At 38.3% G+C, this 27,811-nt stretch overlaps 1 protein-coding gene across 6 annotated transcripts in view; it reads left to right on the forward strand.

Moving 5' to 3' along the window:
• Window positions 1-27,811, forward strand: part of App (amyloid beta precursor protein) — a 236,323-nt gene that overhangs the window by 90,339 nt on the left and 118,173 nt on the right. For all 6 annotated transcript variants that reach the window (XM_076868550.2, XM_076868552.2, XM_076868554.2 and 3 more), the window contains exons 4-5: window positions 8,471-8,583; window positions 10,650-10,843. In XM_076868550.2, coding sequence (XP_076724665.1) covers window positions 8,471-8,583; window positions 10,650-10,843 — 307 coding nt within the window. The remainder of the gene's footprint in view (window positions 1-8,470; window positions 8,584-10,649; window positions 10,844-27,811) is intronic.

Consider the following 27,811-nt stretch of genomic DNA (forward strand, 5'->3'; position numbering starts at 1 on the left):
GCTTATCTTTAAATTCTTACTCCGACAGTGAGAAATCTGGCTTCTGCCATCCAGCATCCATTTACTTTATTGTTCACTTTCAGAATATATGCACGGCAATATCAGAATTGTTAACCCATATCTATGGGAGGCTTTTTAAGAGCAATAAAATTGCTAACATTTAATTTTGTTCCTGTCCTTTTAAATATGTGCCCTTTGTACTGTTTTCATTATTTTAAGACCAGTGCTCTTCACAACATGGGACAAACATTTCTGTCAAATACTCATCCTGCCATTTGTGTATAGATGTGTGTATATATGGATGTGTGTGTGTGTGTGTGTGTGTGTGTGTGTGTGTGACTGAACTCCATTTATTTGAATAAATTTGAAAAGGGGATTTAAGTGAAACTTTCAGTTTTCACTTCTTTTGCTTTTATCTTATCTTGATCCGTGTAGTTTCTGCCATCTGGCAAATAGTTCTCATCTGAAGAAATCCATCTGTCAGTTCTCGCTGTTATCTGGTAACAGTTGCAGTGCAGTGTTGGTGACAGCAACAGACACTTTTAAAGAGATGTGGAATTCACTCCTATGTTCTCTTTGAGGATCCAGTAACTGCCCACACTCTGAAGCAAAAGCTAACAGTTTTATCACATAGAAAGTTGGTTGAGAAGTATTTTGGCCTCTTCTGTAAGTATTCTTCACATCTCTTGAGTACAAAAGACTCCCCCCCCAAATTTTCCCAGCCTATTTGTCGGTGTTTAAAAGTTACAGAATACCAGTCCATAAAGAGCAAATTCTAGAAAACATGTTTGTTAAGAAGCTGAAGTGGTAAAATTAAAAATTGCCCTAGTAAACATTTTTCATCTACAGTTATTTTGATAGACACATATGTAGTAGGGTAGGTTTAAAAAAAAAAAAAACATAAACCAGGAGGAGTTAAAAAATACGCAAACCAGGAGGAGTTCTACTTGTGTAGACATCCGTGAAGAAATATTATGAAAGTTTTGTCCAATATTTTCTATCATCTCCAACATAAAGTATCTTCTAGGTGCTGGGAACGTGCAAGATCCTTGGCTATCTCCATTTGATCCTGTAAGTCTGACCTTCAAGTGTTATCCAGAATCTTACTACTACTCACAGTCTCTTTGCTCTCAACTTGATCTAAGACACTGTTCCCTCCCACCTGGTTTATTGCAACGGTCCTTACTTGGTCTTCCAGTCTTGACCTCTATAAGGGCGTGGACTGAGGAACCCACACCAGAGGCTTCTCATGGACTCAGTACTGGTTGGAGTGATGTGTTGACCGTGTTCAAGGCACCAGCACACAACCCTGGACCCCTGTCCATCATGCCCTTCTGACAACTCTGGTCTCCCTGCTCTTCGGTGAGCACCAGCTGTGCTTCTGCCATGGGACCTTTGTACTTGCTTCTTCCTCTGGCTGGAACAGTCTTCTCTGAGTTCTGGATGTTTTCTTCACTTACACCAGCCAGTCTTCACTGCAATGTCCTATTTTTGCCGTGAGGCTTTCCCTGACCCCCCTTATGTAAAATCCACACCCTCCCCAAATCCAGATCTCCCTTTCTCTACCTTATCTCTCTCTGTAATATCTATTACCATGTAGCAAAACTCTATTTTTTCTTTGTCATTTCCCACGAGAATTTTATGTCATTCCATCTTTTTTGGTCCCTTCCTGTATTCTCAGCACTAAGAAAAAAGATAGACTGTTCTCATGAAGAGTGAATGGGTGTTGGACTTCAGTTGCCCCAGGGGATTCAAGAAACCCCTTCTCACATCCAGGACCAGTGCCCCATGCAGAAGCCAAAAGTGTTAATGGCTGTGATCCCCCACTCCCGTGGTCTCCTGGGACCCGTCCCCACTCGTGTTTTTACTCCTCACTTTAGAGGTGATATTCAGATGTGAAACAGTGCCATTTTATCAACGAGGCTGCAGCTGGAGAGTGACAGCTGAGTGAGAATGAAACCTGTTGCCTTCAGCGGGTGCATAATAGGTGATCAGTAAACAAGGACGAGTAGCTGTTGCTGCTCTTATCACTGTGACTATTATTAATATGACAAGTGGTTGATGAATGGATACTGGGGAAAAGGATAATAATAATAATTTTACTGATCACCTTTGCTCTGGGCACTGAGTACTTCATGAAGATTAACTCATTGAATTCTTCCAGCTCTATCATTTATTACACATGTGACCTGGCTTGGTTGCATATTCTCTGTCTCATCTTCTTTCATTGTAGCTGTATGCAGAGTACCTACGGCAGTGCCAGGCACGTAGTTCAGTTACTAAAAAGCTATTGATGTCTCACTTTCATGAGCCAGATCTTAGCCCTACACAAGGAAACCAAGACTTTGCCTTTCTTCAGTAATCCCAATGCCAGAACATTCTCCCCCTTTCCAGAATCATCGTTAATTCTTGAGAGTAAGGAAGGGAAGCCAGGCCGTGGGAAGAAATCCAGTGTTATAGTTTACATGTGAGGTGTCCCTCAAAAGCTCAGTGAGAGAAAGTTTAGAGGTAATGAGGATTATGAGGGTCTTAACCTAATCAGTGAATTAATCCTGTGATAGGGATTAACTGGGTGATAACTGAAGGCAGGTGGGTTTGGATGGAGGAGGTGGGTTATTGGGGGGGCATGCCCTGGGGTATATATGTTGTCCCTGGAGAGTGGAGTCTCTCTGCTTTCTGATCAGCATGTCTTGAACTGCTTTCCCCCACCACACCCTTCTACTAGGCTGTTTAGCTTCACCTGAGCCTCCAAGGAATGGAATCAGCCATCTATAGACTGAGACCTCTGAAAACATAAACTCCAAATAAGCTTTTTCTCCTCTGAAATTGTTCTTGTTAGGTTTTTTTTTTTTTTTGGTCATAGCAGTGAAAAAGCTGACTGAAGGGCTAAAGTTGTGGCTCAGTGATAGAGCGCTTGCCTAGCACATGTGAGGCACTGGGTTCGATTCTCAGCACCACATAAAAAACAACTAAATGGGGCTGGGGATGTGGCTCAAGCGGTAGCGAGCTCGCCTGGCATGCGTGGGGCGCTGGGTTCGATCCTCAGCACCATATAAAAATAAAGATGTTGTGCCCGCCGAAAACTAAAAAATAAATATTAAAAAAATTATCTCTTTCCCTCTCTCTCTCTCTCTCTCTTAAAAACAAAACAAAACAAAAAATGAAACAAAGGTGTAGTGTTCATTCATCTACAACTAAAAAATAAATTAAGTTAAATTAAAAAAAAAAAAAAGATGATTGAAACACCCAAAGACTTCAGATTCATTCCCATGATTCTTGCCACCCACTCTGGTCCTTGAGAACTTATAGAAACATCTTTTTTCAATCTGAAATCTCCTGTGCCTTGAAGAACACATGTGAGGCTTGGAATGTTTTAGATCAATCATTCGAAAATTAGTCAGACTCTCAAAAATTTAGCATTTAGTTTTAAGAAACTTTACTCATTCTTCTCATACCTATTCCTTTTCTCTCTTTTTTCCTGTGTGATAGATTGGGGGTTCCCTATGTTTCTAGTAATAGCACTTTATACTCTTAATTCTGTCTTCCTGGAATCATCTATCCTTTGAAAAGGCAACATAAAGAAATTTAAAAATACATTCCTATCTTTGAATTCTCTAGTATTGGAGACTCTGCCACTTGCCTGTTTTATATGCATTCCCCTTTTTCCTTTTTAAGAGAATTCTAAATTTATTTTTAGGGCTAACATTGTGCTCAACTGAAAATACTTTCACAGATTGCCTTGTAGCCAAGTGTGGGCAGATAACGCATTCAAGCCATGTCCAGTGTTGGTGGGAGTCACTGGGAAAAGTCCTTCCCAAGAAACATCACAAAGTTTCATTAGGGGCAAGACCGACAAAACCTTTAACTCTTGGTCTGTTCTACTTGCTTTCTGCCTGGCACTTAGACATGAAAACTGAAGTTTCCAGGGCCATTTTGTGACTTCCAAGCATGAGAACAAAAGTTGCAGTACAAAAAGATAGGGACAGGCTGGTCCCTGTTGGCTGTCCATAGCACCCAGCCTCAAAATTGCTTCTTATGTAAGATAAGTAATCTAGCCAGCAGTGTGTTTAAGCCACCGTTTAACAAGGGATACTCTATACAACCGAATGCTTACTCACTAATTTAGATCTAGTTTCATTGTCAAACTGACCACATTGCGGATTATGACATTAAAGCATTTCACAGTCTCAAAGCAAATCTGCTTTTATGAAGGCCAAAGGAAATTGGCCAAATAAACCATATCGACCAGACTTTAAATGAGTAAATTGAGTTACCACTCTTGGAGAGCCAGAGGCCTGGATTTTCAGCTGACTACTATAGCAGACTGTACTTTCTGTACACCAGCCCCTTGACCCGAGCTTTTCCCTCCCATCTGCAAAATGGGGTAATTTGAGCTAAACAGTCTTCTCAAAGACTGCCAAAGAGCATGCGGTTGGAGGCTTAAAGAGTCCCTATTAAATTAGGTACCACCGTTTACCTTGCCAAGACATTTCATCCAGGAAGCCAAATCCAGATTTTGGTCATTAACTTGAAAAACTCCCTTTCCAGTGGAATTTGCCTGTGTGTTTGTATGTGTTTTAAATATAAATTTTGAATGAGAAACCAAGTAGTATGGCTGTCAATAAACATGCATAATGTGTGTTGATGAATTTATCCATTTGGACATTTATCCCCAGGAATATGACTTCTCATTATGATATTTAATTTGTTTTTGTCTTTGTTCTCCTTTACCTGAATTCTGTTAATATTTTTGGGGGGGATCAGAGATGCAGCTCAGTTATAGAGTACTTGCCTAAAGCTGTGAGTTTAATCTTCTGTACCAAATATAATTTATTTTTATTTGAAAGACCGGACCAAATAAACAGAAAGGTTTACTTTAATAATAAAAGTGCATATGGTTCTATATGGAAACTTTAAGTTCATCATCAATTTTTTTTAATCAATAAACCTTTATTTTTCAGTTTTAGGTTCATAGCAAAACTGAGCAGAAAGTACAGAGTTCCTATATATTACCTATCCCAGCATAAATTATTAAAAAGAATTCTTTTATAATTAGAAAGAGAAAAAATAAACCATGCTAAGCTAAGCCAGTTTGGGAAAAAGGCTTCATTATACTTTTTACTGTTCTCAAATTAGTAACATTTTTGTTATAGATTTTCATAATTTAATTGCTTAAAATTTCTGATGGGTAGTATCCTAATATGTTTTCATCAATCCTTCAAATTGTATAAGCAGCACTTCCAGTGCCAAACCATTTTAAATGTTAGAACAGAATGAATCTTCTATTTTGCCGTTAGTTGAAAAGGTTTATATGAAAACCAGTATTCATCCTTTCAAAAACATTCTCATTCTACAGGCAATATATTTCTTAGCTATATGCAATATTAGAAATTTAATGCCATATTTACAATGTTAAATGAAATGTTTTGCAAATTAAAATTTTCATTATGTTTTTATAAAGAGTGAAATAATTAATGCATTGCATGTCCTCTTGATAAGCACATTTAAACAGTAAGTATCTATCCATGACTTTGGCTTTGCATTATAATCTGGTCCGCAGCCGATTGACAAAGGGCAAGTGAAACAAGATGTGTGTGGTTTTGTGTTTGTGGTTTTATTGTTTAACTGTCCAGTTTATACCCCCAGAACTCATTTAGGCCAAGGTCCAGAGTGTCTCAAATCTGTTTCTGATAGTCTCATGAACTGATTTAGTTTATACATATATATATGTGTGTGTGTATATATATATATATATATATATATATATATATTTTTTTTTTTTCTTTTAGTTGTTGATGGACCTTTATTTTATTTATTTTATGTGGTGCTGAGAGTTGATCCCAGTGCCTCACACATGCTAACCAAGCGCTCTTCCACTGAGCCACAACCCCGGCCCTGATTTAGTTTTACTAGCATTGAGCCAGATGTTTAATCCTTCCAGTATTTTCTTATAAAGTCAAATCACCACTTATTATTTTGGACGTTTGCAAATATGACTGAGCGGTGCTAACAGATGAAATGGGTATCTTAAGAAACTTCTGTTTCTGGTGGCCTTGGACATTAGGATGACTCAGGTGTCAGGTATTCATCCTAGCAGCTAGGGTTGGTTGTGACCTCAGAAACCTTGAGGAGTTCATCTGATAAAGCCTTATTGGTTTTCAAAGAGATCACCTTTATTTCCTCTGTCCAACTCTCCTGGGGTCTTGTTTGTTTTTGTTTTGTATCATTCTAAGTAAAAGAAAAATATGACGTCATTTGCATTATTATGTTACTTTCTTCCTTATAATTTGTTATCTTAATGTCTATCTCTGGAACTAGGTTGCAGTCTCCTGAGGTGTGGGTGGCCTTCCACAGGTTTCTTGGCAGGGAATTATCTCCTGGGAAGTGGGTTTATAGGTGGTGACATCATGTGGGCTCTGTGAAACAAGATGCAATGGGGCTTTGCAGTGGCAGCCACTGCCATGGACTAAGCACCCCATAGTCATTGGCTTTTCCCCACCAAGTACCACCTGCAGCCTTAGGGGGTACCGTGTCTCATAATTTATTGCGCTTTATACAATACAATGCTGTGGGCCTCATGGATTGCCTTAAAGAATCAAGGAAAGAAAAGATGCATAACTTTCTCTAACTTATCATTTTCTTAGAATTTTAATCTAAATATTATCTATTAAAATAAGTGCTTAAATATCAAGAGATATCCTACATATTTGAGCTAGAAAAAGCCTGAATTTTAGGCTGGGCTCGGTGGCACACACCTGTAATTTCAGCATCTTGGGAGCCTGAGACTGGAGGATTGCAAGTTCAGAGCCAGCCTCAGTAACGGCGAGGTTCTAAGCAACTCAGTGAGACCCTGTCTCTAAATAAAATACAAAAAAGGACTGGGGATGTGGCTCAATGATTGTGTGCTCCTGAGTTCAATCCCCAGTACCAAAGGAAAAAAGAAGAAGAAGATTGAAGTTAAAAACAGTGCTATGGGAATGACTCTCCACCCCGCTTAGGGCCTTTTTGTTCTTTATGTTGCATTTCAGAAAATGTCATATGACATAGTATGCAAGGGGAAAAAATGCTGTTTCTGCTGGTGTGTGGAACATCTGCTGCATTCCTTACTAAATTAGGCTTGTGGGCTTAAATCTGCTACTGTTTGTTTTACCTGAAGGACTGTAGTGGCCTACTTGGTGGTCTTCCTGCCTCCATTGTCTCACTACCCCAAATCCATCTTTCACTCAATAACAGTCTATCTGAAAAACAAACTTGAACATGTTATTGCTGTTTAAAACATATATTTTTTTTTAACTTTGTTGTCTCCAAAATAATTCCAAAACCTCATACTTTTCAAAGTTGGAGCCCAATGTATACCTCTGGGGGTATAGTGGTAAATGGATAGATATCGTCCTTCTCTTTATTTCTACAAGGCATTCTGTACTCATACATTCAGACTTATCTCTAATGTTGTTTGTATCTTGAGGTCTATTCCAGTGCACTCAAGCAGATATGTTCTCTAACTACGTTGGCCTAGCACTTTCTTTATCTCTGTTATATGATTGAACTTGTTAATTCATCAATAGATATTTATTACCTACTGTGTGAAGAATTCGTACTAAACGCTGGAGGATACCACAGTGAATAAACCAAACAAAAATTAAGTCCACAGCTTTTGTAATGTGTGGTCACCCTCATTAGAATGTAAATTCATGGACTTTAAGTAATATCTTTATATTTGCGGTGCCAGCAATGCCTAGACATAATTTGCATGATACACATTAAAAAAAAAAAAAAGTAAAAGGACAGTTTTTATAATTTGAGCTAATTTGTTTTATATGCTATGTAAACATATATAAGTACACATGCATATTTAGGTTTTTTTTCACTTAGCATTTGAAATATGCTAAAATATCTACTAGTTCATAAGCAGATTAAAATGTTTAAGAAAGAATCAGACACAGTGGTGTGCCCCTGTAATTCCACCTACTTCATAGGCTGAGGTGGAAGATCACTTAAGCTGAGGAGTTCAAGACCAGCCTAGACAACATAGTGAGACCCTGTCTCAAAAAAGGTGGGGGTGAGGGTCCAAGAAAGAGTGTACTATGTTTATATTGATTCTGCTCAAATTGACAGTGTGAATTTTTGCCTTTCACTAGTTGCTATAATTGAATGGTAATTGATTATGTAGCTGTAAAGCTCTTAGATGATTAATTCTGAAGCAGAAATTCCAATTAAGTCAAGAAAGAGATCATTTATATACATAGGAAAATCCATCCTTGATGAACCTTCAAAGTTGCTGTGCAAGCTACTAGGTTGCTTTGGGGGACCAGACTCCACACTGTAACAGCACTTCAGACCTGATTGCACTGTTTAGGTGTTGCAAAGTTCCCTGAAGTTCATCTGGCCCCATCTTGCCTTGATAATGACCTCTGTGGTAAGACCAGTGTGTGCAACCTGAGTGACAGGAGGTGCTTTTTCTTTCTTTCAGTTGGTGAGTTTGTAAGCGATGCTCTTCTTGTTCCTGACAAGTGCAAATTCTTACACCAGGAGCGGATGGATGTTTGTGAAACCCACCTTCACTGGCATACCGTCGCCAAAGAGGTACCAATCCATAAGTTCCTTCTTGCAAAGTGAAGATTTCCTGGGATCATACCTGGTGACAGTTTGGAGGGCATTTTGAGGCAACAGCTTGTTGATAAATAAACTATTTTTAAAAATCCATAAGATTTTTTTTGAGAGCAATTTTCAGTTTACAGCAAAATTGAACAGAAACTAGAGTCCCCTTTTCCCCTCTATCCACACACACTCAGCCTCCCCATCCTTGCTCCTTTCTAAGGAGTGAAACAAGGGCCCTTGAGTTGGATTCATTATGTCTTATAGATTAAAACTACTGTTTTATAAATTAAAATGAAACTATAATCTTTAATACTTAGAACCTTAAATTTTACCTCTCCTTCAAAATATTTTCTGTGGTTTTCTTTGGTCCCACCTGAAGTTTTTCTGATTTAAGCATTGCCCCTACTTTCTGTTGGTGACTGCAACAATAGAACAGGGAAGCAGCCTGTCTGATACCACGTGGAAGGTACAGTTAGGACTCGGTTTCCAAGTCATGCCGTCCAGTTTGGCATTCACCAGGCCACTTTGCCACCTCTGTTCCCCCACAAGTGGTGAGTCTGTGGCACCAAACCAGCCCTTTGCTAACTTCTGCTTTTGGCTGAGCCAGCAAAAGACACAAAGCAATTCATATGAGATGTCACTTTGTGGAATTAGTGCCTTTGAAACTGCTCTGTCCCTCTGTTATAATGTTTTTTCTCTCAAAAGTACATAGTTTATTTATGGCGAGATGATGAGATCAGTCTCCTAGAATTAGGTTCCTTTATCTAGCTCAGATTTGCTCCCCTCCTCCTTCCTGGAAACATGGGACATTTTTGATGGTCATAACTGGAGGGGAAGTGCGACTGGAGTGTTGTCACTGGAGGTCAGGGCTTCTGCCAAACATCTTACAGTGATCAGAACAGCTCCTCAACCCCAAGCACTTATTTGGTACTAAATGTCTGTAGTGCTGAGCTGGAAAAATCTGATCTAGTTCGATTTACCCTTATATCATAGCTTTAAAGCTGTTAGGCAGAAAACACCACTTAAAATTTGGCGTCGCCTTCGCCTTTTATAAAATAATATGTTCTGATTCACTGTAAAATAAAACTTACTTTATATAAAAAAAATGTGTTTTGGAGGTTGAAGAGCTTGCTGAGCTTAAGAAAACCAACCACATAATTTGAAGCCCAGCTCTCCATCTGATAACCTCATTTTTCATTTCTTCTGAGTTGTCAAAAGAAAAATCCTTTGTTCCTAAGAAACAAAAATGACTCATAGATTCCTATGAGGTCAAAATGCATTCTGCAATATTGTCACTGTTTACCTAGGCGGTTGAATTATTAATTTCTCCTTTGTCACCAGTAGATGATGTCTGAGCTTTCCGTTATGTTGGATTTGAGCATATTTAGAAAATCCCAGGAAAGCAAAAAGATATTGGAAACAAAATCTCTAGTGACTCTAAGTTCTGATTCAGAGTGGCTGCAGAGGTAACTTTTGTTTCTGGGATTGTTACTCTGGGAAGTGAGCCAAGAGAGTTAGAATTTCTAGAATAAGGCTAATCCAAGCGAGAGGAATTTAGGTCTGTCCTGGAGGTGGGAATGAGCTGGGGATGTACGAAAGGAACCTTCAAGTCTTTCATACACCAATAAAACCAGAAAGCATGGATGTTCTAATGCCTAGCCAAAAATACAGCCTTCCTTTGTATTTTCCCAATTGGTTTCCACTCTAATTGTTTTTATGAACCTCTGTTGTTTAACATCATGTTTTTCTTAAATAAATGATAAACCTTAAAAAAAAAAAAAAAAGAATGAATACTGGGCTGGGAATGTAGCACAGGTATAGAGTGTGTGCCTAGTCTCAGTAAGGTGTAGGTTCAGTACCCAGCACCACATTTACACACAGAATACCAAACTAGCCCATGCTAAAGACCCTGTTGTAAATCCATTCAAAAAATAAACCGTCGATTATTTCCTCTGTCAAATTGGTTCCTAATATTTCAGGTCTGTGTGTTGGTTATTGTGTTTCTTACAAGGAAAAGCATCTGCCTCACGTTCTGTCCTTCCCCTCTGCAGACCTGCAGCGAGAAGAGCACCAACTTGCATGACTATGGCATGTTGCTGCCCTGTGGAATTGACAAGTTCCGCGGGGTGGAGTTCGTGTGCTGCCCACTGGCCGAGGAGAGTGACAGTATCGATTCTGCAGATGCAGAGGAGGACGACTCTGATGTGTGGTGGGGTGGAGCAGACACGGACTATGCAGATGGGAGGTAAGGTGTCCCACCTTGGGCCTCATACATGCTAAAATATCGTGTATGTGGTTTTTACATTCATTAATAAATGTGTCTTTATATTTCTCACCAAAAAGATCTCTGCTCACTACTATCAAAGTTTTCTCGTTTGGAAAAAAAATTATCAAACCCTGGAGTTCTGTTAAAGATTATAGCATGCTATTTAATTTTAATGTGATTGTTGGAGTTAATTTTAATCTCAAGAATTGAGATTAAAATCCCAGTAATATTATAGCAGATCACTGGTAGTTCTAACAGGGAGTTGAAATCTAAATGAATACTCTGGCTTTCTCTTTTGCTCTGTAATTTGGAAATATTTTGTAAACACTATTCTGGGATTTTTTTTTCTTTTTCTTTTTTTGTCAATTATTAATTCTGCAAACTTTTTAAAAGAAAGATTTGGTTTTGGGTTTTTGTTGTCTTTGTGGGATTTTCTTTGCCTTTTTGTCACCATTTTCCTTCATGACTAAAGTGAAAGGCATTCATAAATGCTAAAGTTCTTTCTCTTCAATTTTGTGATTAACATTTTCATCAGTTTTTCTATGAGATTTTAATCCCCTAATTTATTATGAGATTCCCATTTTTAATTGAAGACAAGCTTCTGGAGTAAAATCATAGAATAATAGATGCAGAATCTTTGGATTAGAAATGTCATCTGGGTCAGTTGATTTCTTGCTGTATCATCTTCCAGAATGTGAGGATTGTGTCACTTGTTTTTCCCCCAGTCTTCTCTCTGATGTTCCCTAGTGTTACAGATCTCCCAACAGAAGGTTAAATACAAGTTGTAAGACTTGCTGTTACACAGTATAAAGTTTTCTAACTTCAGGCAGAGATTTTTTGTGGAAGTGTGGAACACATTTTGTAAAATTTTCAAAATAATTTTACTACAAGAATCTGTGTATGCTCAGGAATCTTTGCTTCCTTTTTTTGTCAGTTGGTAAAAGGCTTCTTTTTAGTGGGTGTTGCCTAGTTTTGTTTTGTTTTTTTTTTTTAATGTATTCAGTATAGCTGAACATAAAGCTAAATAACCAAAATAAAAACAAAAAACAAATTTCAAAGGATGAGAGAAAGAAATAAGCAAAAAGCCATCGGTAAGCATGCAAATATTTCTCTGTTTTTGTAGAAGCTAAAAGTTAATGACACAACTTCCTTCTCCCAGGGCAGGAAGCCTCAGTGATGCAGGATTTGCTTCTGATAAACTTTCTGCACTTTGTTGCATGGAATGGAATATTCGGGTTCCATGCTGGATCCTCACACATCTATTCCATGTGCCAGATGCAGGGCATCCTTTGGTTTGGGTTTAATTGCCACTTGGTCTAAAGTGGCCTACTTCTCACTTTTTTCAAAGTAATTCTTTGATAGTTTTCCTAAATTGTAGTTAAATCTGAAAGTTTCAGAATAGCTTTTAAGAAAAGTCTTTGCACCAGGTCTCTGCCAACATGATACCAATGCAGCCAGTACTAAAAGGGAAAGTTTCCAGTTGTACAGCCGTTTTCTTTGTTCACATGCTATTGGATTCTAATTTTTTTCAAATATTTTTTTGGTTGTTGATGGGCCTTAATTGTATTCATTTATTTATATGTGGTGCTGAGAATTGAACCCAGTGCCTCACACATGCGAGGCAAGCACTCTACCACTGAACCACAACCCCAACCCTGGATTTTTGATTTGGTTATTACCCATTACCAAATTGTTGGTAGTGAGTATATAAATCCAGAGAATGGTGAGTAAACCAGGAAAGCTCAATGGCTGCTTAGAATGCTAAGGCACTGGATAAATACTTATAACCCTGCTCAACATGGGTGACCTGCCATTTATGATCATTTTTATACAAGGGACTTTGAAAATTAAAAATTGGAAGCTGGGCACGATGGCACACACCTGTAATCCCAGCGGCTCAGGAGACTAAGACAAGAGGATTGCGAGTTCAAATCTAGCCAAAGCAACTTAGCAAGGCCCTAAGCATTTTAGCAAAACCCTGTTTCTAAATATAATATACAAAGGACTGGTGATGTGGCTCAGTGGCTAAGCTCCCCGCTGGGTTCAATCCCCAGTACCAAATAAATAAATAAAAATGAATGTTTTTGCTTTTTTCTGAGAGGGATAGGCCTTTGGCAGGCCATGTTCCCACATAACACATTTCATGTGCCTTATAAAAACTCATTTTTATTAAGAATCAATCTCAATGGGTCTTGATCTTTTCCTTCTATCCTTTCCAACTTACTACTTAACTGAAAGTGTTACTAACATTGTGTCTCAGGAAACTCACTTCACCAGTGTCCCTTTCTCTGCCTACATGTTTTCTCACTGCTCCTGGAAATAGATTCACAAGGCTCCCTGTTCTAACTTTCAGTTCATTATTTATTTATTTCTGTCAGTAACTGGACCTCCTGGTTATCCCCTCCTCTGTTCTCATTGTTACAAACACCAAACTAAAGGAGGCTGGTTTATTTCTGTTTGGATTTTGTTTGTTTGTTAACTTGCTGTATTACCTACTAGTGGAGAAACAATGTAGTGCACTATCCAAACTAGACATGAGGACCACAGTCCTAAAGGGAGAGACTCAGGCACATGGGATCATAGGGCCACCTACCTCCTATTGTCTCCAGAGATATCACCATCCAAGTTAGTGTTCAGTTAAAATGCTAGTCTGGGCCTTCCTAGTCACCTTTATTCTGTTCCATTTTCAGTGCCTTCAATGTAGTCATCCTGTGGACTCTGTCATCCCTCAGAAAAAGCACGCACTCCCTTGAGATGTCCAGCTTTGACCTGCCTCTCTGACCATGATCTTCTGATCTTACACCTAAAACCCACATCAGGTGCCACTGAATTTCACCTCTCCCTCATAATTATCATCCTGATTTATTCCAACTTATAATAATCCATTGTCCTATTTTTTTCCTTTCCTTTTTTTTTTTTTCTGATCTTCCTAACCAGGATGGAATCAATGGATAACCATTTTTACACATTCCACAGAACGTCCTGTCCTGGGCTTACTGGTACCCTTCACCCTTCTAAACATATTTTTGTCAGTTTCTCCAATAATTTCTGGAAGAAATTATTTTCTCTCTTACTTGCTTCTGAGTTTTCTAAGGTATCAAGTCATGTAACCCTACCAGGTAATCCCATTTGTTATTCATGCTGTAACATCAGCTGGGATCTCCATGTCACTAGATGCACTTCAGTATCACAGTTTGACAACCTATCCTCTTTCACGTGCCGGGTGATCCAGGCTGTTCTCCTGGGTTCCCAGCATCACCCTGCTTTATCCTTTACTCCTGACCCTTTCATAGCCACCTGTTGTGAACTTGTGCAGCAAGGTACCTGGCATTTGGCGGGTGCTCAGTTTAAGGTTTGTTGAAAAAATGAGCAGGTCTCCCCCTCTACTTCAGTATCTCCCATACCTCCTTCTTTGTCTCCTGTCTTCCCATTAGTGATTATGTTCTGCCTGAACGCCTGAGCACCGCACCTCTTGTCTTTTCGGTCTCATTGGCTCTGTCACCTCTACCTACCAACCTGCTAGTTCTTGAACTGCCTGAATTCAGATCGTCATTTATGGTCTACTAGACGAATTTCTTCTATTACCTGTTACAACATCAGTGTCCCACTCTCTCTTCCTTGTGTTTTCCTTGTTGCTCTTGTTTTTATGCCTCTAGGGCTCATTCATCCCTTGACTTCTACTCCCATGAGGAATTAATACCACCCTGCTCCCTCCCACTCTAACACTCCCTTTCCAGAAAATTCTCCCTGCTTTCACCATCTTTCTGCTGTGCACTTTCAATCCTGTTGGACTTGGCAGGAAATATTTGATGGTTTCCTTAACTTTAGAAAAATCTACTGAGGTGTGGTGATGCACACCTGTAATTTCAGCTACTTGGAAGGATGAGGCAAGAGGATCCCAAGTTCAAGGCCAGCCTCAGCAACTTATTTTTATAAAATATAAAAAACACTGGGGATGTGGCTCAGCGGTAGAACTCTTCGTCTGGAGTCAATCCACAGTACCATCAAAAAAAACCAAACCAACAAACAAAAAAAAAGCCAATTCCCCAGCAAGACACGCAGAACTCCATATTACATGGCCCCAACCTGCATTGTCAACTTTATACACATACCTCATTCTGTTTACTGACAGCTTATAACGTGTGGCCTTTTCATTCTGTAGGCTTTTCTTTTTAACCATTCTGTTCCTTCTAAAATGTTTTTCCTTTTTCCTCAAATGGAGTTAATGTATGATCAAGATACCTGATCATGACCTATCAAAATCTTACATGTGTTTTGATGTTAACCCGAAAAGATACCTCCTTTACAAGTCTACGTTTGAATTCTTATAATATTCATTCGTATCCTAACTTACCTGCCAATAATAGTCATATCTCTTTATCTTCTAGCATGCAAACTACAGTTGTATAGTGTATTTATCAAAAGACAAATTGAATAGTGTATTTATCAAAAGACTTGATATACAGAACCTCCCAATGTTTTATCACAGATCTAATAGGATTTTTTTTTTAAAACCAGGGATTGAACCTGATGGCACTTTACCACTGAACCACATCCCTAGCCTTTTATATTTTTAATTTTGAGACAAGGTCTCACCAAGTTTTTTAGGGTCTTGCTAAATTGCTGAGGCTGACTTTGAACCTGCAATCCTCCTGCCTCAGCCTCTTGAGCCACTAGGATTACAGGCATGTGCCACCATTACCCAGCCTGTCTAATATCATGTGAGCGACATGTGTACTTTTACATATTCTAATGCCAATTATAAAAACGTACAAAGAAAAAGTGGATTTAATTTCAACAATGTTTTTATTTAATCCACTATATCCCAAATATCATTTCAGCATTTAACCAATATGAAAAATTTATTAAGATAGTTCACATTTGTTTTCTTATTTCTTTTCTTTCATACTAGATCTTTAAAATCCAGATTTTTTTTTTTTTGTGGGGGGGATTGGTTGGTTTGTGGCGCCAGAGTTCAAACTGGGCACGTACTTTTCTACTGCACTGCAACCACCCACCCCCAGGTCTTTATTGTAAAAGCCCATCTGGACTCAAAATAGCCACATTTCAAGTGTCTAGCAACACTTGCATCTTGGACTGTGTAGCCCTACATAACCTGATCTTTTCTTAATCATTCTTTCTTTTTCCTCCTATTCAAACACATGGTTTAGATAGCCCAATTATATACTTCAAGGTTGAACTACTTAATTTTTATTTTTAAATGTTTGTGTCTGTAACATAAAAGAAAGAATGGGTTTGGCTGTAATGTAATTGAGACATTGGGTCACCTGCGTCACTTTCGAACCTGTTTTCCTGTAGCCCTGTGGGCAGGTGTGCCTGCCTTCTCATCTGACAGAGGCAGGAGCAAAGTGACAGAGGAATTGCATCACCCAGCCTCACGGAACCTGGGCTTCCGCCAGCCGGCAGCCTCCTGGTTTCAGGAGCAGCTAGCTCTCCTTGTGACGCTTAAAAGGTAGATTCAGAATAGGAATTGAGCACAACTGACTTACACTATCCTCAGGGGACTTTATCTGACAGTTCTTGAGGAGGGAAAAAACAAAGAGGAACTATGATCCTCATGGAATGGAATTTGATCCACAGTCTACTGTAATTTGTTATCTAGTAGATAATCAGAGTTGTTTTTGCAGAGAATCCATGTTCTGCTATTGCTCATCAAGCATTTGGGGAAACAGCCCTTGTGGCAATGAGCTCTATTTTAGGACCTCATTCAAAAGGAGGTAAATCTTTTAATATAGTTAAACGGGTTTTGTTCCAAAAATTTATTTTTAAATAACTGAGTTTTTATTTCTCTAATATAATAATTTCTCAGATCCTCTCAAAATGCCTACTTAGGCAATCCGTAATGTAGCTCACAGTAATAGTACCCAGATTTCAGGCATCATGGCTAAACGTTTTTTCCATGGGGAAAATTCGTTTAGAAAGCTAATTTGTAAGACACGCACTTCCAGTGTATCTCTGGGAGTGGGGAGCAGGGGCTGAGCTTTCCCCCACCAGGAACTGCAGCTTCAGAACCACATGGTCCCCCAGGGGCTTTTGAACTCTCAGAGCAAACACAGGAAGGGAAGATCCTCTAATTGTTTTTATTCTGGCACCCATCTCTTGTAGCAGGTGCTCAGTCACTTTTTTTTTTTTTCAAAACAGAATCTGTAATGATGTAATCAGTAATTTTTAGGGTTGTAAGCATTAGTGAGAATGTGCTGAGAGGTAACCTGACCTATCTTCCCAAATAATTAGATGATTATGTTGTTTCCTTTTTTTTTTTTTTTTGAGGGTGAGACAGATGTAGGTGAATGATTACTTTTGATTGCATCTAGCTACTTCCTCCTTCAAGGCTGTAATGGTAACTTAGGAGAGTTCTCTTTTGTTAGGGTCCCCTCCAGTTTTGTGTGTGGCTGTGTGTAGGGTGTGTGGAGGGGTGGGTGTGTGTGTGTGTGTGTGTGTGTGTGTGTGTGTAGGGGATGTGTGGTGTGTGTGTAGGGGTGGGTGTGTGTGGGGAGGTATGGGGTGTGTGTGCACATGGGAACTCTTTATAAATGACTGTGCCCTCTGTACCTAGACAACTAAAGCAATTCTGGGGATATCCAGAGGGACAGATAGGACAAGCTTCTTTACTTCAGGAAAACCAGCACCAATCTGAGTACAATGGGCCCTTTATAATATTATTCTTATTATGAGGACAGTCTTTTTTTTTTATGTTTTTGAAAGCAACTTAGAGAACTAAGAATGGGGGGATAGTGGGAAGTAATTTTAATAGAATTTTTAATATGACAAAGTAATAACTTTTAATTTTAATTATAATTTAAATATGGTATGCCTAGATTTTTATTCCATATTTTCCTAGTTTTCAAGGTGCAGAACCCTAAAATGAGTAATATCTTTTTGAATCATCCTCCATACATGAACCTGGAAGATGTCTGTTTTATGAATAATGATTCCAACTTTCATGTAAGCATCTCTATTCAGTTGTAGCTAACCATACTTCTTAGTCTTTCCTTGCTCTTGCAGTTCCACTTAATTATTGTAAAAATCTAACACTTCTAGAATTTTGCTGGTCGTTTTGTTGAAAAAACTGCTTTCTTCATTATTTTAAAATATTTTCTATTTTGGATTTATAAACATCTGTAGATTAGGCACTCCCCAACCACCAATTTCTGTGTGATTTTTTTTCTTCTCATGGCCTTTATAGACACCACTGCCTTGGGTTTTTGTCCACTTCTAAACTACTTCAAATAAATTTTATTACACTAACATCATAAAAGGGGAAAAAACTACTGTCACAATCTTTTTAACAGCAGATGTTGGCATCTTTGTTGCAAAATCCTGAATGATGTTGTCCTTGTTGAATGACTGAGTGGGTGAGAATATCATATTTCCTTTTTGTTCTTGGAAATGCTTTGCTCACTTCTCAGGTCTGGAGCTTGGGAAATCTCATCTGGGACACCCTGATCTGAGACTCATGGTCTGAGATTTCACTTGCATAATCAGTTTCATTCATCTTCTGATTTACCCAGGAATTGGAAAATGTCTCCTTTGTCAATTTTTTTTTCCTTTTGCTAATATGTGGAAAATGAAGAAAAATTCCGATTTGCAGCTGTATTCAATGTAAACCTCTAGGCTTCTCTAATACCCTCTTGAAAGATGAAGCATTACTTTTAAGAACACAGTGATAAATGTGACAATTTCCTTATTGTATCATCCTTCTGGACAATTCCATCATTCTTTCACTATTTGATCCTCATTAGCACAATTGGAGATAGGTAATAGTTCTTGGGATGATAGAAATAGGAAAATATTGTAAAATATAAGCATAAAAATATGAAGATCTGTAATGTATCTTTGATACATGAAAAGTTCATTGGATTTATATTGTAATTACAACATAAAGTTTTATTTGATTGATTTGACTTTTTTCTTCAAGAAAGAATAAAAGTCAAAAACATCAGTTCTTCTTACAGGTAGTTGGATCTTCCCAGAAGAAAAAAGGTAAAATTGTGCTGAGTGAACACAGAAAATATTTCAAGGGTTAACAGTGTATCCTACTTACCAGGAGTTTGTATTCATGATGAGGCCTGTGTGACTTGACACATAGAAACACGTGGTGTAATCTTATACAGTTTAGATGCTTAACAAATATTTGAGTTGACTTAATTGGCATTCATATCAAATATACACACCTTCATGGTAGCTCACAGTCTGGTATATAATCAAAACTAATTGATCTTTAAAACAAAACAAAATTAAGGACTATCATTCCAGGCATGCAGTTCTTAAGTAAAATTGCAAGAATCTCTAAAACTAGAAACAGTGAAGGAAAAAAAGTGCTGGAATCAAAGGAAAATTTATAATTTCTTAACACCTTTTCAATAGTGACTGCCTAAATGTCTTTCCATTTTTTTTTTTTTCAAAAAGTAAAATAAAATAGAAGAAAATGAAATTGCAATTACTCGTAATAGTAAGATTTCCCTTCTTTGGGCTTTTATTATAAAAGTCCATTCTTATAATAACTTTCCTATTTGAACTAGCAGGTCTTTTTTTGTTCCCCAGTGTGAAGTTGGGGCTCTTTAATAAAAAATAACTGTAGGCAAAAGTCTCGGAAGTACAATTTGTAACTGTGAGACTAGCTCAACTCCATTAACTGTTGGCAATCCTTCTTTGATTTAGGAAATGAGTAAATATTGGTTTAGAGCAGTATTTCTCAACCTGGGACAATTTCTGCTCAATGGATCTTTAGAAATGTTTATAGACAATTTTAGTTGTCACCGTCAGGGAGGGATGCTTCTGGAACCCAGTGGGTAGAGACCAGGGAAGCTACTAACCATCCTACAGTGAGCAGGGCAGCCCACATAGTTGTTGAGAACTCCTGATTTAGAGACTTCTTTGGCATTGGAATGCCAGAGAAATTACTGTTTTCTAAGGAAATATTCTATTCAAGCTTCGACCTCCTTCTGATCTGATATGGACAGAGAAGCAACCACCATAAGAGTCTGTCTTTCAGTGCAGCTTCTGTAAGAAGGAGATCAAAACAAACCTTAGTAACTGCATTTGTAGCTAAAAAAAAAAAAAAAAAAAAAAAAAAAAAGTGCCATTATTAAAATGTGCTCAAATGCAATGGATTTTAATTAAGGCTTCTTATTTGTACTGATTACTTCCTTAATGCTTACCATTGTACCAAATATTGTTCCTTTCATTAGTGTTATTACTGTCCTTTTTTACTGTAACAGATGTCAGCATATTTTCTGGAAGGAATTAATCATGTTTTGAAATACTTGATGCATTTAGTAGTATGGGAGACTCTGTCTTCATTCAAAATATACATCTATTTCATATAGTTTGAAAAAAAATACTTAAAAGTATGATAACTTTTCACAAGGTTTGGGTCAAGGGAGAATCACATATAATTTGACTAACAATAAGTTTTGTTTTTCTGCCTAGTCTCTCCTCCCTCCCCCATATGTATATATTTTTATTTAGTTGACATTAAAATATTAGATTTTCAGTTTCAACTGCTATTATCATGTATTTTTATTGCTTTCATGCTTATCTCTCTAATTTGTGTTTATGATATCTTCAAAATTTGTTCATCTGTGTCACTGTTGCTGGATTGCACCCCAGAACTCAGCATAAGAGTTGAAACTCTTTTTGTCATTTTGGTACGATGGGCATTTATTTATTTAATGTTTTTATTATTGTATTATAATTATGTGTAATAGTTGGATTCATATTCATATATGCACATAATATAGTTTGATCAATTTCATTCCCCCTGTTTGTCCCCCATGCCTCCTCTCCTCCCTTGACCTATTCCCTTGCTCTGCTCTATTGGTCTTCCTTCTATTTTCATGAGACCTTTTTTTTTTTTTTCATTCTTCTCACTTTCACTTATAAGAGAAAACATAAGACCCTTGACTTTCTGAGTCTGTCTTATTTCACTTAGAGAGATAGTCTCTAGCTCCATCCATTTACCTGCAAACACCATAATTTTATTCTTCTTTATGGCTGAGTAAAATTCCATTGTGTATGTGTATCACGTATTCTTTATGCATTGTCTGTTGACAGAAACCCCGGCCTAAGTTATGACTTAGCTATTGTGAGGTTCACTGCTATAAACATTGATATGAATATGTCATGATAGTATGCTGATTTTAATTCTTTTGGATAAATACCAAGGAGTGGAATAGCTGGGTCATATGGTGGTCCCATTCCTTGTCTTTTGCAGAATCTCCACACTGATTTTCATAGTGGTTGTACTAATTTGCGGTCCCAGTAACAAACACGTTTTTCAAGGAGTAAAATGTCAATCAGGGTCATTGCAGTCATCATAGAAGGATCTTGTTAAGTCTGGATTTCTGAGTGGCACAGTTGAAAACCTTTGAAACTATAGTGTTTTAGTCATCTTTTTTGCTGTTGTGACTAAAGGATCTTGACCCTCACAACTGTAGGGGGGGAAGAGTTTATTTGAGGGCTCCCTGTTTCTGAGGTTCAGAGAAGGATGGCTCCATTCCTTGGGAGTCGAGGTGAGTTCAAACATCTAGGCGGGAGAGGGTGGCAGAGGAAAGCACCTCACATCTTGGTGATCAAGAAGCAGAGCGATATTCCAGCTCCAGATACATAATATATACCCCACAGCCATGGCCCTTTCTCCAGCCACACCCCATCTGCCTCTTATTACCACTCAGTTAATTCCATCAAAGGTTGTTTCACAAATTGGGTTAAGACTCTCACAATCCAATTATTTCTCCTCTGAAACTTATTGCATTTTCTCACATATGAGCTTTTGGGGGAACACCTCACATCCAAACCATAACATATGGTCTCTGTGTTCCAAGATCTTTTCTCAGAATATAAAAAACAGATGATATTATGGAAGGTGCATTTTGCAAATACATTGTTTTAAGTATGTGGAAACTTGTCATTGAGTCAAGTAATAAGTTACATACATTCTGACTTCTAGTTAGCCAGCCATGCTGAAACATTCATAGCCTTACTTAGGGGATCTCAGGCTGTCTGAGAATTTATGTCTATTCATGGGTCAGTACTTTCTCTGTCTTTAAAATTGAATGAGAGAGAAACAAAGAGAGAAGCTTTATTTGGCCATGTATCTCCTTATTTGTGACTCTGGAGTTGACATTCTTTCAATAGATTATTTTGCAGCTGCTTTTTTGCCTTGCAGTTTAAGAAAGTAGTATTAAATGCTCAAGGGAGAAAAATACTTAACTTTAGAGGGTCACAAACTGAGTCATACGGAAGATAAATTAAAGCTTTAACTCATTGCCAGTGGATGAGTAAGAATGCGCTTGATGAGACAGCTCATGGCTTTGAGAAGCAACTGTCATAATGCTGGGTTGGCAGCTTCTAGCAGTTTTGGAGTCTGCTTGACTCTTCTACTGAAATTCGGGAACTAATTTGAAAATGATGAATAGGGGAAGAGCAGAAGCTTGCATTTTTTTTTCTCTTGGGGAAACTGGTTGCCAGTTCTGAGGTCTTATTAGAAATGCTGAATTTCTGTATTTAATAAACTTGGACCTCATATATGTCAGGAAGAAAAAGAAAACACTTTAACAGCCTTAACCAGATTACAGATGTGAGGCCAAACCAGTGGGGTTTGTTTGGGTTTCCAAGCAGGTGATAGCTGGGAGAGGAGATGCCTTGGCAGCGCAGGGCTGGGTCGCTGCCATCTGAGCTGCATCTGGCGGGGAAGCTGTGCCTACTGAGAAAGCTGCCTTTAACAAGATAGTGCTGAATGAGAAGTACTGAGGCACGATGCAGTTAACAGTTATTTGGAGGGTTAGATTATTCATCGCAAGGGATCTCAAGTCATGGAGGCATGGCCTCTTTTTATTCCATCTTTGAACCAAACCATACACATTTCCCAAGTTACAAGATGGTAGGAAAAGAGGAAGAAAATATAGATCCTTGTGATTTTAACTATTTCTGGCACTAGTATACACAAACACTAATTTCTTGTTGAAACCAACATCTGGATATTGTCATCTTCGTTGTAAAACCCCTAGTTTAAGTGGGATTCGCAATTGTCATGATGTTTAAAATTATTTATTGTACTCTGGCCTCAACCTCTATATATGAGCATGCTATGTCAAAAATTTTTTCCCTTGCTAGAACCCTGTGGCACAAATAGCATCAGTAGTTTATCAGAGGAAACTTCACAAAATTATAATGAACCTATTTGTTTTAGAAAGAAGTCAGTCATTTAGAAAACAATTTAGACCTTCAAAACTTTCCTTAGATTGGAGGTAAACAAAATCTTTCCCAAGTAGTAACTGATATCAGCGTTTGTAACATTTTTAGTGTGCCCAGGGTTTAAATGTAAAATTTTAGATGCTTAACTTAATCTTATTTTAGTGAAATCACAGCCACCTGAAGGTACCTAAGGAGTTAAGGAAAGAAGTCTTGTTTGTAAATAAGATGATCTTTCAAATGCTTTGAAGGTTTAAAATGTGCTCTAAACCTAATGTATCTTCCTGAGCCTGTTTATCTCTAACATGGGAAAACTTGCAATAACCTATTCACAGTGATTGCTTTCAGAAATACTAAATAATAGATGTGGAAATAGGTTGAACTGGTAAAATGTGCAGTGGACTTATTTATCATGCAGAGATTAGGATTGTAGGTGGGGGAGGTCCAGTGTAGGGCAGGAGTTTTCCTAGTCAAATCACTTGCCCACACATTCTCTCACACTGTCCAATATAAAAGCCCTCCCCAGAGCTCAGTGACAAATCTCCCACCTCTGGTTTGATAATCATGGCTATTAAGACGTGTTCCCTTCTTAATTAGGTGTTTTAAAAGTATTGTGGGCTTTGTAATTATTATGATCAATAATAATAGATAATGGTTCCTTAAGCCCTCTTCTAAATGAGATTGAGAACATTATTAAAATAAGTTTGGGTAAACAAAGACATTCTTATTTTATAAATTTAAATATGTAAAAGTTCATTTGTTTTTATTTCAGGGAAGCAAAAAATACTAGAATATCGGATTTCCTATAATTGGAAATTGGCTATAAAAATAATGAAGAATTGACTTGGGCTCTTTTGGACATTTTAAATAGATGTTCAGTAGCTATTCAAATAGCAATAAAGTCATTGTACATTCAGTTTCTCTATTTATATTTCAGGATCTTCAATTTTATATTTAAATTATATTCTAGAAATAGTTTGAGAAGAATTGTTGTGTCTTTAATTCTACCAATAAGTAAGAGAAGATGTGTGAAAGTTTTAATGCTATACCTACTGGAATATGCTGCTCATTCCCATTGTACATCCTTGGCATGTTATGTTAATAGGCTAGCCTCAAGCGCTTCTCAGGAGAATTTTATAGCTACCATTACTGGAAAATTGGAGCCAAGGATTTGTACACATATTAGAAGTGGTAATGAAGCACTTTGGTTTTATGAAAATGTGTTTACAAGATAATCCCAGGATAGCAACATTGCATTGAATGTAATTTAATGATGATAGAATTAATCACAGAGGAATAGGAGGCCAAGACTACAGATATAGCATTTCTATATCTAGTCCAGCCTCCTGTACCACTCATATTGGGGCCAAAACTCACTTAACAACACTTGGGCATGGGCCATTCATAGAAAGATAGGCTTTCTAACTTTTTTCCATTTGAGGACATTTCCCTACATGGACATTGGTAAATCCCTGTGTAGGTCATTCTTTCAGGTGCTGTATTTAGGACATCTCTGGTCTTTGGCCATAACTTTTAAATGCTTTTTCTCTGTCATCAGTATTGGTGACAGGCAAATGAGGTAGTACTTTTTCTACCCCTCTATCTGTACAGTCAGGGTAACAGTACAGATACACCCACAAATCTCAGGAATCTAAACATTCCTAGGGTAGAAATTTCCTTTGGAAACACCATAAGGTCAATAAGCCTTTAGAAGCCATCATCTCTGCCATTGCTCAGAAGTGTCTTGTGAAACTTGTTACCTCATGTGCGTTCTGAGCCTTCTTCTGTACAGCAGTCAGAATATCTGTGACCGCTCTATCTGTGTTGTTGGGGGTTTTAACATCTTGACGCAGCTCCTTCCTCACTCTCTAGCGTCACCTGTGCTTCTCTCTCCCCTGCTGACTCAGCATCACACGAGTCCATGTGACAAGCTCTCCCCACCCCAGGGCAGACACATCTCCCATCTGTGATGGTTTCCCCAGGATCCTGGGGGGTTATTTCCATTTTGAACCTTAGCATGGCTGTCCTTGTTTCAGATGGATGAATGTTCCTGATCATCCTTTTCAAAAGAACACACCCTTTCCTTATTATTCTCGATCTCAGTGGGTATTTATTTCCATCCTGACAGTAATCGCATGTTGCAGTATTTTGTTGGCTCGTTGTCTTTCTCTCCCCCAGTAGAACGTAAGCTCTGAGGACAGGGACCATTTTTTTCCTTTTAGAGCCTCACATCCAGCAGAACGCCTGGCATATATTCAGTATATGCATGACTTTTCTTATAGAGGAGCCTCCTTTTATTTATGGTTTTGGTTTTCATAGTCTGAAAATATTAAGTGGAAAATTCCAGGATTAAACAATTCATAAATTTTAAATTGCATGCTGTTTTGAGTAGTGTGATGAAATCTTGTGCCATCTGCTCCATTCCACTCAGGACATGAATCATGCCTTTGTCCAGCAGATCCACGCTGTGTATACTACCTGCCTGTTAATGGCCATCTCCGTTATCAGAACTACAGCCGTGGTATCGCGCTGCCTGTGTTCAAATAGCTCTTATTTTACTTAATAATAGCACCAAGTAGAGATGCTGGCAATTTTGTTTTGCCAAAGAGAAGCTGTGAAATATCAAAGTATCATATCACAAGAAGGAAATAAGTACAGTACAATAAGATGCTTGAGAGAGAGTCTGCATTCACATAACTTTTGTTAGGGTACATTGTTATAATTTCTCCATCTTATCAATTATTAGTTATTGTTACTCTTTTACTATGTCTTATTCATAAATTAAACTTCATATTAGGTATATGTGTATTGGGGGAAGGGCCATAGTATATCTAGGGTTCGGTATCAACCTTAATTTCAGGCATCCCCTGGGTTCACACATACTGTTTAAAAAATGTTCCTGAGTAGGCTCTTCAGTCGATACTAGAAAACACCTTCTCAGGAAATTTCTCTCATCCATCCCTCAACTGGGAAGCAGGCTTGAAATATCCTTGTGGGAAGAGAAGAGGAGGAGGAAGGCAGGCAGGGGATGAACTTCAGAAGGCTGGCTTCCATTTCTCCTTATGCATGATATTGTGTATTTACAGGACATATTAGCCATGCACAGAGTGAGTGGCCATCTGGTCTATTATCTGGTCTTTCAGGAAGGGTAGCTTTTTCGTTATTTTTTTTTCTTTTCATTTTTTTTTAAATCAACAAAAATGTGCAGCTGTTTAGTTCATGAAAAATGGAAAAACCATGCCTCCCAGATTTGTGTATTTGTGGCCCAAATTTCTAGCCCTTCATTTCCAGCTGTCTGCCAGATGCCTCTCCAGTAGCATATCACAGCATCTTAAATCCATCATGCCCAAAGCTGAACCAGTAACTTCCTCTCTGAGCTATCCATTCTTCCTGCTGTGTCCCATGATGCCACTAGTCCATCTCTACTCCTTCTCGTCACCTTGAAGCATCAGCTTCATCTTCTCACTAACTCCCTTCATCCAGATGGTCACCAGTCCTGTTAGGTTATTTTTTTTAATATTTATTTTTTAGGTGTAGATGGACACAACACAATACCTTTATTTTTATACGGTGCTGAGGATCGAACCCAGGCCCCTCCCGTGCTAGGCGAGTGCTCTACCACTGAGCCACAGTCCCAGCCCTGCTTTAGGTTATTTTATCAGAGCTCTCAGTTCCTGGTTCCCCTTGGCTATGCCCCACAGGAGCCTTCTCCCCATCCCACCGGTCACTCCTTCACCTGCCTGTCCTGCCTGCTCCCTCCAGCTGGTGCTTATTGAAGTACAACTGATCCTGCCACATTTCTGCATACAGCTTTTCTGTTTGGCTCTGCATCTTCGCAGATTAAGGTTCAAACTCTTCAGCCTTTAAAGTGAAGTTCTTTGGAATGGAACCCGGCCTCCCTTCTGCTCAGTCTCCACGCCCACTCTTGTTCTCCAGCCACGCTGAGCTGTTGGCAATTCCTGCAGATGCTTCATCTCTTTATCTTCAGGGACCTCAGTCCGCAAGGCCCCTTTTCACATGTTCTTCTCTGGACATTTCTAGTCATTTATTGCCTCCCTGTTAACTTAGCACTCTTTCAACAAATTGCTTTCCAGTCTATATCTCCCACCTGTCAGTGGATACTTTTTCTCAGTGTCTGTTAATATGCACATTACTTACTAGATTATTTTATGTGTGTTTACAAGTACATCTCTGTAGGCCTCAGAACCTGTGGTCAGCAGTTGGGAATTTGCTAGATATAGTACTTAATAATTAAGAATAGGTCTTAATAGATTTTTTCCCTGAAATAATGAACTTCAAGAAAACATAGTATATCCAAAACAGATTGCATTTTTATTTATACTGTTTTCAAACCTAACCGCATTGAAAGAAAAGCAAATTGTATCATAAATACAAATGCAAGCTGTAGTCTAATAATAGCAAATAGGTATGATATTTATCTATTAGTATGTGTTGTTTCAAGTGTTCAATTTACACTGTTCACAGCATCTCCTAAGGTAATTAATATTAGCGTCCCATTTTAAAGATGAGGAAACCTAGTCAGAGCAGGGTAAGTTACTTGCTCACAGTCACACCAGAGCTGGTAGATGGCAGCACAGATTCAAACCCACAGAGACTAGCTCTGCAAAATGTACCTACCGCATATACCCACATGGGGATGTAGATAACTAGATCCTTCAATTAACGGGAGTCCAGTAGTCCCTCCTTATCTGCAAGGATATGTTCCAAGAT

The sequence above is a fragment of the Callospermophilus lateralis genome, chromosome 10, assembly GCF_048772815.1.
Source record: "Callospermophilus lateralis isolate mCalLat2 chromosome 10, mCalLat2.hap1, whole genome shotgun sequence".
NCBI lineage: Eukaryota > Metazoa > Chordata > Mammalia > Rodentia > Sciuridae > Callospermophilus > Callospermophilus lateralis.